General features: G+C 48.2%; 1 protein-coding gene across 1 annotated transcript in view; it reads right to left on the bottom strand.

The window, feature by feature from the left end:
• AVPR1A (arginine vasopressin receptor 1A) overlaps positions 1-12,899 on the bottom strand; it is a 22,357-nt gene extending 9,458 nt beyond the window's left edge. Inside the window, exon 1 of the mRNA XM_015411731.1 lies at positions 11,876-12,899. Within this exon, the coding sequence (XP_015267217.1) occupies positions 11,876-12,899 (1,024 nt within the window). The remainder of the gene's footprint in view (positions 1-11,875) is intronic.
• Between the last annotated feature and the right edge of the window lie 2,535 nt (positions 12,900-15,434).

The following is a 15,434-nucleotide window of genomic DNA, read 5'->3' as shown; positions in this document are numbered from 1 at the left end:
AGGGAGGGGGGAGGAGATGGAAATCTGAAATCAGACAGGCAGATAAAGGTAGGTTGATGGTTGGCTGGGAAGGAAGTAGGGTTGCCAAATCCAGGTTGGGAAATTCCTGGAGATTTGAGGGGTGGAGCCTGGAGAGGGTGGGGTTTGAGGAGGGGAAGGACCCCAGACACGTACAATACTGTAGACGCCATCCTTCAAACCAGCCATTTCCTCCTGTGGAACCATTGTTCTCCAGCCGAGAGCTGGAGATCACTCAGAATTAAAACTGCTTTCCAGATGGCAGAGATCAATTATCCTGAAGAGATTACTCAGAATTACAAATGGTCTCTGAGTCCTTATACCCTGCTGAGATGCTCCCCCCGTGACAGCCAGTGTGCCGTGGCAGTCAGCGCTTCAGAGCACGGTAGAAGCTGCAGGTGGGGGGGGGAGATGGAAAACTGAACAATGAGGGGGAAATGAAGGTAGGTTTATTTATTTATTTATTTGATTTATATCCCGCCCTTCCACATGGCCTCAAGGTGGCTAACATAAGAGGCAAATGCCATACATAAAACAAATTAAAACCAATAAATAATCATTACAATTAAAATCAGTGCTCAACAGTAAACTATAACAATTCCAAGATGGGGATTCCGATGATACGCTCCAGGGAACGCTGAGGTCTCTTCTGGTTAGTACTTCACTTTGTCAGTTCTTCCATCCCAGGGCCGGCGCACCTTGTAGAAAATTCCACTAACGAAGATGACAACATGGTGGTGGTACAGTGGTGGCGGCGGCTCCTACTTAAAAGCCTGGCGGAAGAGCTCCATCTTACAGGCCCTATGGAACTGTACTAGGTCCCGCAGGGCCCTGATCTCTTCTGGGAGCTCATTCCACCAGGTAGGAGCCGCCACCGAAAAAGCCCTGGCCCTGGTAGCAGCATATTTAGCAAAGTTTGGGGCTGGGATAACCAACAGGTGTTGTGGCCCCGACCATAGTGCCCTTGGGGGAACATATGGGGAAAGGCGGTCCCTCAGGTAAGCCGGACCCTGGCCATATAGGGCTTTATAGGTAAGAACCAGCACTTTGAAGTGGATCCGGTACGCTATTGGCAGCCAGTGCAGCACCTTCAGCGCAGGCTGGATATGGTCCCGCCTGGTAAGACCCATCAACAGCATGGCTGCCGCATTCTGCACTAGCTGCAGCTTCTGGATTTGCGACAAAGGCAGCCCCATGTAGAGAGCATTGCAGTAGTCTAACTTCAAGGTGACCATCACATGGATCACAGTGGCCAAGTCAAGGTAGGGAACCAACTGCCGCACCAGCCGAAGATGGTAAAAGGCTGACTTGACAGTGGCTGCCACCTGGACCTCCATTGTTAAAGAGGAGTCCAGGAGCCCCCCCAAACTCCTAACCCCCGACGCTGGTACCAGAGGCACCCCATTGAAGCTCGGGAGAGGGAGCCCCAACCCCGAACCGATCCGACTCAGGCCCAGGACCTCTGTCTTCACCGAGTTTAGTTTCAGCTGACTCAGCCTAAGCCAACCAGCCACAGCCTGCAATGCCCAATGAAGGTCATCAGGACCAGAGTCCGACTGGCCACCCAACATCAGATAGAGCTGGGTGTCATCAATATGCAGATGACACCCAAGCCCATAACTCCAGGCAATCTGGGCGAGGGGGCGCATATAGATGTTAAATAACATTTAGTTTCAGCTGACTCAGCCTAAGCCAACCAGCCACAGCCTGCAATGCCCAATGAAGGTCATCAGGACCGGAGTCCGACTGGCCACCCAACATCAGATAGAGCTGGGTGTCATCAATATGCAGATGACACCCAAGCCCATAACTCCAGGCAATCTGGGCGAGGGGGCGCATATAGATGTTAAATAACATTGGGGACAGCACCACCCCCGAGGCACCCCACATTCAAGAGGATGCCTCCGGGACCCTGTTCCCCAATCGCCACCCTCTGTCCCCGACCTTGGAGAAAAGAGGCAAACCACTGAAGGGCAAGCCCCTGAATCCCCACGTCGGCAAGGCAGCGGGTCAACAGCTAATGGTCAATCGTATCAAAAGAGGCCGACAGATCTAACAGCAATGCTGCCACACCACCTCGATCCAGATGCCTTCGGAGTGTCATGCCTGCCCCTGCTGATGTCATGCCTGCCTTTGCTGATGCCCCTGAACAGGCTCCTGAGGACCCTGAACAGGCTCCTGAGGACAGTACTGCAGCAGAAAGGCAAAGACTGGATCCTGTAGCTGAAAGCTATCTAAGTGGTGAGGAGGATAGAGCCTCCCAGGGAACACCTGCAAGGGATCAGTCTCTGCTGCAGCCCAGTAATTCATCATCAGGGGGGGGGATAGTGTCATGCCTGCCCCTGCTGATGTCATGCCTGCCTTTGCTGATGCCCCTGAACAGGCTCCTGAGGACCCTGAACAGGCTCCTGAGGACAGTACTGCAGCAGAAAGGCAAAGACTGGATCCTGTAGCTGAAAGCTATCTAAGTGGTGAGGAGGATAGAGCCTCCCAGGGAACACCTGCAAGGGATCAGTCTCTGCTGCAGCCCAGTAATTCATCATCAGACTCGCCTCCACCTGTAACCAGGCTCAGGAATGTAAGAAGACAACAGCTGAGAGAGCGAAGGCAGAATGCACGCATGCGTGCCAGAAGATCTCTTAGCCCTGATTACTGACAGGATCCTGTCCTCACTCCTGGCTAGCTAATGAGTTGATTAGCTAGCACTGTATATATGCAAGTCTGTTGCCAGCAGTCATTTGTGCTGGCAACGTCGTTTGTTCAGGACCTGAATCCTTGCATCTCTGCTCCAGACCTTGTGGAATTCTTCTCGGCTTGATCCTTGGCTTTTGACTTTCGGCTTTGTTGACCCTGCGTTCATCTCTGACTCCTCTGGTATTGTTGTGATTTATGGACTTGAAACTTTGGTATGTCTGACCCTGCTTTTGGACTGTGATTTAAACCTGCTTGAACCTTGCTACCTGGTTTGCCCGGCTTGACCTCGGACTGTTCCTGGACTTTTGCTTGCTTGTGTCACGCCCCCTGGTCCTGCCGTGACACGGAGATCGTCAATCAGGGCAACCAATGCCGTCTCCGTCCCATGACCCGGGTGAAAGCCAGACTGGAAGGGATCTAGGACTGAAGCATCATCCAGAAAGTCCTGTAACTGTAACGCCAGCGCCCTCTCTATCAATTTGCTGAAATAGGGCAAATTGGACACCGGCCGATAGTTGGCCAATTCGGCCGGGTCCAAAGATGGCTTTTTAAAGAGGGGGCGGACCATCGCTTCCTTGAGTGCTCCGGGGAACCGTCCCTCAAGAAGGGACTTGTTGACAATCTCCCGCAAAGCACCTCGAAACCCCTCGTAACCCACCTCTTTTTTTGGTCAAGAATCCCCTCGTGACCCACCTTAATGAGCCAGGAGGGGCACGGGTCAAGGTCGCATGGGTTGGGTGAACAGAAACAAGCAATCTGTCAACTTTGTCCAAGTTGAGTGGGCTAAAACACTCTAAACCCTGACCCGAAGGCGCGCAAGGGGCCTCAAGCTCGTTCACTGTCTCAATTGTGGTGGGGAGGTCGTGGCGGAGCATCAAGACTTTATCTATGAAATAGCTCGCAAAAGCCTCACAGCCAATATCCAATTCCCTATCGTTTCGCCTGCCCTGTGGCAGGTCTGTCAAAGACCGAATCGTACTAAATAATTGGGCCGGCTGTGAGCTCGCAGATGCAATCTCAGCCGCAAAGAAATCCTTCTTAGCAGCCTTGACTGCCATCTCATAGGATCTCATAAACGTCCTATAGGATGCTCTTGATGCCTCGTCACGAACACGACACCACCGTCTCTCTAGTCATCTCAGTTCTTGCTTCAGCTGCCGCAACTCCTGGGTTGATGCTTGGCTGGGAAGTAGATAGGGTTGCCAACTCCAGATTTATTTATTTATTTATTGAATTTATATCCCGCCCTCCCCAAATGGGCTCAGGACGGCTAACAACAATCAAATGCCATAACAAGCAATTAAAACAACATAAAAACTATCATTGAATAAAGTGCGGTGCTCTTGATGTTAAGTCTTATTAGTCCAAGATGGGTTCCATTTGTCAACCTAACCTGATGGCATACGTTCTTCGGTCATCTAGGCATCTTCCCAGGGCTGGCTCACCTCTAGGTCTAATCCACCGTCGAAGATGGCAGCTCGGTGGTGGCACAATTATGGCGGTGGCTCCTATGCAAATGCATGGTGGAAGAGCCCCGTCTTACAGGCTCTGCGGAACTGTGTCAGGTCCCGCAGGGCCCGAATCTTCTCTGGGAGCTCATTCCACCAGACAGGAGTCACCGCGGAGAAAGCTCTGGCCCTGGTTATAGCCAACTTGATGTCCTTGGGGCCTGGAACCACCAATAGGTGCTGCGCCCCAAATGCTCTTGGGGGAGCATATGGGGAAAGGTGGTCCCTTAGGTACGCTGGACCCTGGCCATCAAGGGCCTTAAAGGTAAGAACCAGCACTTTGAAGCGAATCCGGTATGCTATAGGCAGCCAGTGCAGCACAATTTCTGACCTTGCAAGATTATGATTTTGTTTTGTTTTGTTTGCTGTGAATGTTCTAACTTGTGTTTCCTTTCTGTAACCTTGAAATGTTTTGTAAGCTTGTGCCTGGAGTGAAGATGAAAACTTCATGGGTTTTGAATTGAGTTTTGTTCTATGCTTTGTATTTGTATTCATTCTGTAATGATGTATTCTGTGTCTACTGACTCTGTTGTTTTGCTTAGTTGTAGCCTCACACACATATGCATGTTCCCTGAAGACTAGATTAGATGAAAATTGAGGTTTCTACCCCGATTTTCCATCTTTAAGGGGGAGGGTGTATAGAAATATTGATTTCTAAAACCCTGTCTTTCCCTGGAATCTCTCTTGCTGATACCCTGCTGTGTTGATTTCCTATTGAAGCCATATGGCCTCAATAGCCCTGCCATATAACCCTACATTCTTCACATTTCCATGCTGGCACAGAGACCAGATGACCTAGCAAACAGGCAAAGACACACATACGCTATGGAGTTTGGGGGACCACATGACTGCAGGTGTGGCCTCCAGAGTCCTAGCCATTCATAAATTGTCCCCATGACAACCAAAAAGTTGACCACATCCCCTGTCTACTTGCGATTGGCTGATGGCCACAGCTGATTATGATTAGATTGGGCTATAACTGTCTGACCCCTTGGGGGAGAGCTCAGATTTTTCTTGCTCTCTCTGTTCTGTTCTGTTCCTGCTATCTCTGTGGCCACCTGAAATGCTGTCTTGCCATGTGGTCTCTGGGAGAGACAAAGAGCTGCTTTGGAGCTGAGCACATGCTTGCAAAGATGGATTTCTTGCTCCAAATCTCTCGGTGCTACTGGATTACCACAATGGACTATTCTGGACTGATAACTGTTCCTGACTTGATAAATATGCATCCCTAATGTGTAGTTAAGGCAAAACTTGCCTAGGCTTGTTACTTCGAATCCTTATAGTCTGTCTAAATTCTGTGCCGAATAAACTTATCCTGGTTTATAACTTGCTTGTCTGTATTGTAACTGGATTTCAAGGCTAACTCCTGTGCCTTATGCTGACCAAATTACGCTACCTTGGTAAGATTAAATGCACAGCTCTAGATTGAGTTGCTAATGTATTAAGTCCCAGATGCCAACTGAGATTCTGGAATCTCTAATCTCAGGCTGGTGAGGGAGTAAGTTTAGAGATTCCTGGTGGCTTTTGTTCTGAAATCCAGAGAGCCTACCTCTCTGGGTTATTGTGTAATGTATTGAGCCAGTGTAGAGTTTTCCCCTCATCCCTGGACTGGCCTGGGGGGCAGAATCTATACACAACTGCTCTCCAGATGGCATTGATCTGTGCCCCTGGAGAAAATGGTGGACTCTGTGTCCTTCTACCCTGCTGAGGTTGCCATGGCAAATTGATGCTGAGTGCCCACGGCCTTGGCATTCTCCCAGAGCCTCTTTCTAGCATTCATTGTATTTATTTCCACAATGGGCCTTATTCCTAGTCTCTATATATTTCTGTTAATAAAATCTTCATATTGGCTTTGATCCAGTTTGTATTTTCCACTAAAGGAAGATCTTTTTCTCAGTGGAGGGGAAACTTTCCTGCTGCCTGCCCACTACTGATGCAGCCAGCTGATCTTCCCCAAATGGTTTTCCTGAGAGGCAAGGGACCCTCAGGAACAACATGAGTGGCAAATGTTGGTCTGCAGAGGGAGGGGAGAATCAGCAGAAATTCCCCCCCCCTTCTGATAGCAGAAAATTTAGTCTGGATTAAAATATTTCTACCCCACAACAAAGATAGTAAGGATTTACTGCTCTCACTTTCATTTTCTGTCTCTGGACAGTATTTAGAAAGGAAAAACTCAAATATTTTTGCATCTTTGAACCTTGGTGGCAAACTATTTTGACTGAACTATTATTTGCATAAATTAATTAAATCAATCTGGAACAATTACTTCATACATCTGGTGGTAATTCAATACATGCAGGGATGACTGGACCCAACACCTCAGGTGACTGGACCTAACACCTCAGCATTAATGACAACAGACTGATTTGCATGGCTGTCTTCAGGAGAGACTGAGAATAAAATTGACAGAATAGTAAAACTCATATATAAGTCCCTGGTGCAGGGTAGTTGATTTGTGGAATTTGCTGCTACAATATGGTGATTGTCAGATGGATTTATATCAAGTACAACAATTTAAAAGTGGGATGGATACATCTCTACAAAGTCTCAGAAAACAATGAAAAATCTTTTCAGTTCTTCCACTGTTTTGATGTGTACTCTTTCCAACACTGAAGTGTACATAGACAAATGAGCAAACTATGAGGTAAAAGAAGAAAGAATCATCCTATATATATAACAGCCCAACGTACTGGCACTTTCCGGCTCTCCCATTGGCTGTGCTGTGCACTCAGCCATTGGCCCATCAACTGCCACTCAAGAGTACTCACATGCCACTGGCTGGGGGCTGGGTCTGCTCCTCTCCCTTGCCCACTGCCAGCCTGGCCACTGTTCCCTGGCAGAATAAACTGCCAAAACAGCTGTCTATCCTGACAAGGTCATGTCTCCTGCTTGGCATGGCTGACTACTGAGGTGAGCCAGTGGCCGTCAAACCATTCTCTTCAATGGTGAAATTACCAGGGTGATTTCAAACCAGTCAAAGACTTTCAGCCTAACCTACTTCACAGGGTTGTTGTGCAGATCTAAATGGGGAGAGGAGAATGATGTAAGCTGCTTTGGTCCCCACTGTGGAGAAAGACTGCACTTTTCCTCCTGAGGACACATTGTTGTCAATCACCAGTTTTATACGTGGTAGGGAAGAGAAGGATCATGCCAGCTGGTCTCTTTGGAGGTTCTTGGTTTTCTGTGCCAAAACCAATGGGAAGTTTTGTTTCAGTTCCACTTTTCCTTAGTTTACTTCAAGCCTCCTAGCATTTCTGTTAATAACCATTCTCTCCACGGCATCACCTCAAAGTTCTTGCATGCCTGAGCTGCCTCTGTGCCTTGCCTCCTCCTTCAAGCTTCCTTCATTGCTTCTTCCCTCAAGTTCTTCTTTCCCAGTGCATTGCCTCTCTATATTGAGAAAAGTTCTCTTGAATCTGACACTTTAGCTCTTCTACTATGTTCTTCATCTCAATCCTCAGACGACCCCTATCAGGCTCCCCATACTCTAGTTCTTGACGTTCTTATTTAAATTTTAAAGCCCACTAAATTTATATCTTTTTCTTGCCTACCAGAAGTCTAATGGGTTTCTCCTTGAGTAGGTGGATGTGCTTCACTGCCACATGCAATATATTGTAAATGTCACGCTACCACATTATAATTTTTCATCTTCTTTTTGCATGGCCTGATTTTAATTTGTTTTTCCTAGTGGTTCATTCTTTTTGCTTCTTAATGTTAAGCCACACATCAGTTCAATTCTCTGTTGCTCCATTTTAATTTTATGATCTTTTCTCTTAAGAGTAGTTTTTATGCCATCTTGTGTCCTGGAAGATATTTCTTGTTTGTTCCATATTGGATGTAGACTACCACTACATAAATGCTGTCTTGAGTGTGTTGGAAGGCTATAAACACAAGTTTGGACCCATGAGAGATTGTGGGTGGACAATTTGGAAGTTCACTCTCCTACCTTGAAAAACTTTTCCTCTAGAATTCTCTAGGGCAGGGGTGTTGGACGCATTTGTAATGAGGGCCGGATCTGACATAAATTTCACTTTGTCGGGCCAGGCCATGTGTGCCATAAACATAATGCCAGGTACCGGAGATATAAACTGTATAAAGGACAACAGCTGGTAAGCTCCAGGTTTGTGTATCCTCACTGTAAGGCCCCATTGCAAAGGAAAACCCGTATGTGCAGATTGGAGAGCCAGCGGTGCAGCACTGGGCAGACACTCCCATGCTGCTTGACTGCTGCTGCAGATGAGGTTGTTCTGCCATGCTGAAGCCACAATAGGAGTGACTCCCCCCTCCCCCCCAGGTAGTCTTCTGTTCCCTCCCTTGCAGTAGCTGCTCACGGGCCATATAAGAGCCCTGGGCAGGCCGCTTCCAGCCCTTGGGGCCTTATGTTTGACACCCCTGCTCTAGGGTCTCAGTGGCTTGAACATTATTCTCCTCCCCACTTTCCCCCCTTGTTTCTGATGCTCTAAACATTAAATCCCTTCTGGAGGTCATCTAGTTCTCATCAGAATGTTTATAAATATAAGAAATACTGTTTTTTGTATACCTGGAGAGTCCTCCAAGCTGGAAGAAGCCTCTATACCAGTGGTGGCGAACCTATGGCACGGGTGCCAGAGGTGGCACTCAAAGCCCTCTCTGTGGGCACGCGTGCCATTGCCCCAGCCAGGCCTAGACCGTCATTAAAGTGTGGAATTCTCTGCCAAATAATTTTAAGTAAATGAAAGCATTTGGGATTGCTTTCCTTACTTTGTTTGGATCATCTTAAGTTAATGTATGAGTTATTTTTTCTAAAGAAAAACCTCAGTATTCAGGTTAAATTGCCGTGTTGGCACTTTGCGATAAATAAGTGGGTTTTGGGTCGCAGTCTGGGCGCTTGGTCTCTAAAAGGTTCGCCATCACTGCTCTATACTCTCTGTGGGTGGTCTGGATTTGTTGCTTTTGAAGCAGAGGCCAGCTAATTTACTATTAGAAACAGTAGTTGCCAAGATAAAGACAAACAAATAAATAAGACTATACCTTATTATCATCCTGAGTTTGTTTTACACAGTGATTGTGATTTTAAAAGGGCAAAACTCCATTTTAGGAGCTAGCTAACTTGTAAAACAGTGGATATTAGATATGTATGACCATGGTATTTTTTAATTCTATTTAATTCTGCAAACCCAGACATATTTATGAATTCAGGCCAGATTACTTGCCGTACATTGGACATTTTAAATAGTCTGATATACAGGAGTTCCAAATTGGTATGTTTATTTTAAGCCCTGCTTGAGAACTACACTATAACCAAGCAAGGCAATTGCCTAAGTAAGCTTGTCATTTTTAAAATTTCTAAACAATTACATTTTAAATAACAAACCTGTATTGTATTTATTGCAGTGATCAGTATTTGGATTTAACCCCCCTCTTTTGCCAGCAAATTGCAGTTGAATTATGAAAACCCCATAGAGTTTTCAAAGAAAGAGACATTCAGAGGTGGTTTGCCATTGCCTGGCTCTGTGCTGCAATCTTGTACTTTCTCGGTGGTTTCCCATCCAAATTCTAACCAGAGCTGACCCTGCTTAGCTTTCAATATCTAATGAGATTGGATTACCCCAGGCTACCCAGCTCGGAGTGAAATGCTTTCTATCTCCAGTTAAATATTTTGGTAGATATTACAAAACAGATATTTTGGCTTTACTATAACACTGTACATTAAAGCAGATCCAAATACCTAGAGCAGACGGTGGGGGGGGGGGAAACGGGCCCTGGTCACATGGGCCGGATATTGTGGGGGGGAGGCGTGGCTAATTGCCCCAACGCAGTTTGATCCGCGATTACACAGTCAGACGTGCCGGCGGCACACCACGGGTCCTTCCCTCGGTGCCGGTGGGTAAACGAGGGACCGGAGGGGAATGCTGCACGCCGGTGCGATCACACCACCAGCGTCTGGAGGCAGCCCGTGGCAAACGTTTACTAGTACCTTGGAGGTCCTAGTTTTTTAACGTGCATTGTCGGCGGTAAGCCACGGGTGCGCTCCACTTACCAGATGTTGGGGTGTGATCGCGCCCGGATAATCCGCCCACCATCCGTGCCTCTCCCGCGGCAACTTTGCCGTGTGACCGGGGCCACGGTTCAGTCCTAAACAAGCTTACACTATGCTAAATTAATTTACTTCAATGGAATCAGAATGGTGTAATTCTGTTTAATATTGCACTGTAAGTGACCATGTGGGCTATGGCATTTCAACTACCATTACGTGCATGTTTTAAATATAAACCAGGGAAACATTTGAAGGCAATTTTAGTAAAAATATGCTAGGTTCCCCAAAATAAACATGGTAATTGGCAAGTCACAGGGTTTTAAAAAAAATTATACATATCAGATTTGCTTTTTCTTACAATTTGACATTAGTTGGCTTCAACTCTTTCGAAAATGTGATATATCATTAGACTCTAAAACTCTTACTAGTTGTTTGGGGTTGTATACAAGAAAGCACTAATCAAAAGGAACAGAGACTAAAGATTCTTTATTTAAAACAATAGCTGAATGAAACACCTCTTTGAGTTATAACTCATAGCAAGCTGCTGTCTGAAGACGCAGAATTAGGGAAATATGCTTTTGGTGTCTTCTAGCTCTATGGAAATCTGCATACCTACTAGACTACTTGAGTGGAACATCACTGTTATTGACTTCAGTGAAACATTACAAAAAAATCTATAGGGAAAAATGCCCAGTTATTCACAGATAAGGCTGCTTACACAAGCAACAGTCTTCAGAGCAACCTGTGAATTCTATTCACAATTAGAGAGGAAAGGGTGGACTCTCCTTACTTTTTCAACTGGTTCCTTTATATTACCACCATGTGTTGGCAGTTATTCCCACAGAGCAAAAGCTCAAATACTAAAAATTCAATTTCTTCTCACTACAGAACAAAATAAAACAGGAGCCCAATGGCACCTTAGAATCTAACTAAATTTATTCCAGCAACAGCTTTCATGAGCCAGAACTCAGTGAACAGAATAAACTTCTCATCAGAACTATGTGTTTGTCACCCAAGTGTCATTCTGCAAAACAAGACAAAAGAACCCACAAAACATTCTGTTCATGCAGGGCTATTCTTCCAGGGACCTCAAAACCTCCACCTCCTTGTAATGATTTTTCATTTGGAAATGTTAACACCACAAGTGAGTATGGATTTACTCTTAAGTAAGTCCAACTAAACTAATGTGAGACTTGTAAATTATTGCATTTAGGTTTCAAAGCTGTAATTCCAACCATATCTATTTAGATGCCATTTTACCCATAGATTTTGGGGTTGTGATCCTAAACAATTCAGGCTGCAATTTTATGCACATTTACTCAGGAATAAACCTCTCTGGAAAATGCTTAAGACCAGGCTACATGTCATTTCCATATAAAGGGCTTTCAGTTTGGGGAGGTGCAGGATCCCAAACTTCCTGTAAGAATGCTGCTTTTCCTGAAACTGAGTTGCCTCTCCTATTATTTAAGAAGGCAACACCAGACTATAGACGAGGGCTGCACATCCCATCCCATTTCGAGCCAGTAGGGTAGTTTTGTTGGTCGGGGAGGTGAATCGGGAGTCACTCCGGGATGCGCATGGAGCAGCCAAACGCGGGAGATGGGAGAGAGCCGCGAGCGCAACTGCACACACTACCTACCCGTCCAGGAGGAGTGCCAGTGCCAGTCCCAGACGGACCACATCTGGACGGTGAAGAAAGGCGCCCAGCAGACGATGTAAACCGAGACGATCACGAAGGTCATCTTGACGGTGCGGATCTTGGCGCGGGAGATGTTCTTGACGCTGCTGACGCAGGGCGCGCGGAGCAGCCCTTGGTGGAGGGCGCCCCCTCGGGAGGGGGGCGGCGGCGGCGGCGCCTCCGCCCTCTGCTGGCGGGTCTTGTCGCGGACATTGCTCCAGATGTGGTAGCAGATGAAGCCGTAGCAGGTGGCCAGGACGACGACGGGCGCCACGAAGATGCCGCTGGTGATCCAGGTGATGTAGGCGCGGGCGCCCCAGGGCTGGACGAAGTGCGCCCAGCAGTCGTAGACCTGCGAGCCGCTCTCCACCTCGCTGAGCGAGAAGATGAAGTACTGCGGCAGGCTGAGCAGGAAGCTGAGCGCCCAGGCGGCCGCGATCATGCAGCGCGAGCGCCGGGCCGGCTGCTGGAGCGTCTTGAGCGGGTGGCAGACGGCGATGTAGCGGTCGGCCGTCATCACCACCAGCATGTACGCCGAGGCGAACATGCCGAAGACCTGCAGGTGCTTCACCACGCGGCACAGCCCGTCGGGCCCCTGGAAGCGGTACGTCACGTCCCAGCAGAGCTGCGGCAGGATCTGGAAGAAGGCCACGGCCAGGTCGGCCAGGCTGAGGTGCCGGATGAAGAGGTGCATGCGGGAGGTCTTCTTGCGCGGCGTGCGGTGGAGCGCCAGCAGCACCAAGGAGTTGCCCAGCACGGCCAAGGCGAACGTCAGCGCCAGCAGGGCGATCTCCAGCTTGGCCAGCTCCTCGTTCCGCCCGTAGAAGTGGCTGCTGCTCTCGTTCGTGCCGCGGACCGAGCGCGGCGGCACCTCCTCCGCCGGGGCTTCGCCGTCCGCCGCCTCCCCGAAACGTCCCTGGCTCTGGTTCCACGGCGACGGCGGGGCTGCCCACGGGGAACCGCCGGGACCGTCGCCGAAGCGCATGGCGACGCCTCCCTCCACGACGCCCTGTCGCTGCGCGCAACTCGGAGCCGGGCTCTTGTTTTGTCTACTTCGAGGGCAGCCAGAGGTGAGAGGGAGGGGAAGGCTTCGTCACTGCCCTTCCCGCCTTCCGCTCTGAAAGCGGACCTTCCCCGGCTGCCCTCACGCGAGTTTCCCGCCTTCCCGCTCCCAGCGTCCAGCCTGCCGAGCTGTCGTCGGGACTCCTGCGCGCTTCTGCTCCTCTCTTCGCGCGCTTCTACAATTAGCTGTAGCCCCGCCCATTCGGTCTTCGCCGCTTTTCTTCCGACGTCAAGTTCATCCCCTTGTCAGCCTCTGGCTCCCAGCTTGGGCGCGCGAGTCTCTCCACAGGCACTCCTCTGCTGATTTATCTGTGGCCAGTGAGAGACGGTTCAGTGACCGGCGAGCGCTTGACGCCATCCAGCTCCTTCTTTCTGGGCAGGGGACTGAGGGTTCGTTCATATCCGCGCGCGCACACACACACACCTCACGGAATGTATTTATCCCTTGAACTGATCTTGAAAGCGTTATGCTGTAGCTGCTGCTATACTGTTTTGATACCTTAGATCCGAAGCCAGTAGCACCGTAGAGTTTCAGGATACTGACCTACGGAGATTTGACCTGGCCCGGCAAGCTTATACCTCGGAACACTTATTGGTCTCTAAGGTGCCAGGGGACTCGAATCTAACTGTTCTAACCGCAGATCAATGGGGGCTACTTTCTGAAACGGTTTCGATAGGTTCCAGCTATTTATTTAGAATTATGTACTTTGAAACTGTATACACCACTTCCCCAGAGAATTTACTATACTCTACACTGGGCATTGCAGTCAGGCACTACTGGTAACTGGCAAGTGTGAATTCACTTGTACTCGCCCCCCAATTGCTGGTTTTGTAGAAGCTCTTTTTTTAACTGCTTCAGGGCAACAGAAGAAGAAAGTCTACCCAAATGATTTCTTGTGCCATAAACTTCCAGGGAACAGATTAGCACTATGAAAGCAATCCTAAACAGGTCTACTCTGAATTCTACTAAATTCAATGGGGCTTATTCCCAGGAAAGTGCTTTTAGGATTGCACTGTAACAGACTAACACAGGTCCCGGTCACACGGGCAGGAAACCGCGGGGGGGAAGTGTGGCAGTTTGCCCCGGGGCAAACTAAGGCGCGGTTACCTGATCAGACCTCCCGTGGAGGTACTGTGGAGGTTCCGTGGGAAAGGAGAGGTGCCGATCGCAGGACAATCCCACGCGCAAAAACGAAGTGCGCGGTGCGGCAAACTGGAAGGTTTTATTTTTGTTTACACCATGACTGCGCATGCTCCGTTGTGTGCTTTTGCGCATCCACAAAGACTTGAAGGAAAAAAAAAACTTTTTCGCCAGGGAACATGGGCGGGCGCCGGATGCCACCGGAAACGCGATCAGACGCCCGCCCTTGCCCCGCGGTTTCCGTAAACTAGTACCTCGGAGGTACTAGTTTTTTGCCGCGTGGTTTCGGCAGGAAGCCTCGTTTGAGCCACGGGAGTGCTACACTTCCCAGATGTGCCGGTGAGATCGCGCCCCGAAAACCCGCATGTCTTCCGTCTGACTCGCATGGCTAATGTTCCGTGTGACCGCAGCCCTAGTTACCCATTTGGAAAGTGGCAGCACATCAAACATGAATTTGACAGAAAAAGCATTCCTGTTGAGTTTCAAGCAATGAACTTCATTATGAGTTTCACGCAGTAATTGAAGCCCTGTGGGAAAAACAAAGGCTGGCAATTTACCACTAACTATAAATGCTGTTTCTTTCTTTCCCCTTGGGCCCTAATTCTCTGTATCTCATTGCAACATGGGGCTTGGTATTCTTACACCACCCAGGAGAGACAGCTTCAAGGTGAAAGAAGAGCACAAAGACCATGTACTCAGAATCAGGATAGAGATCAGGTTTTTGCCCATTTGAGTTATGCCAGGAAACAGATTATACAAACAGTATTTAAAAGCAGCAGCATTAACAGCAACAGCAAAAAAAGCAATAGATAACATCAAAACCACAGGCAGGATGTAAAAACATAAATCACCCTGATTTACCACCCAACCTTGAGTACTGTTTGGGAATCCAGAGTTATCTTTGGTCACAGTGCGCGTACTGGTTGCATGTGGAGGGAGAATCAAAAGCTGGGGAGAAACCATAGCTCACAAATGAAATACTTGCCTGAACAAGGTGCCAGGTTCATCTTCAGGCATCTGCAACTATAATCATCTCAAGATTTGGGGATGGGAACACTTCTGCTGGTCAGAATTTCGATGTGCATTTTGTTTCCGTTGTTTTTTTAAAAAAAGTCATTCTTTTATTATGTTCGGGGTTTTTTCTGTTGGTTCCACTGGAAGCATATTTTGGAGGGAAGATATTATTGTCAAATTGTTTATTTATCATCCAGTTTGAATGGTACTTTCCAGGACTGTATCCATCGTTAGGGTAGCCAACCTGCAGCTGGGGCCATGTGATTTGGAACTACAATTGACCTCCGGATTACAGAGTTCAGT

The sequence above is a fragment of the Gekko japonicus genome, unplaced genomic scaffold (assembly GCF_001447785.1).
Source record: "Gekko japonicus isolate JY-2015 unplaced genomic scaffold, Gekko_japonicus_V1.1 scaffold543, whole genome shotgun sequence".
NCBI lineage: Eukaryota > Metazoa > Chordata > Lepidosauria > Squamata > Gekkonidae > Gekko > Gekko japonicus.
This window is presented reverse-complemented; position numbering and strand designations above follow the sequence as displayed.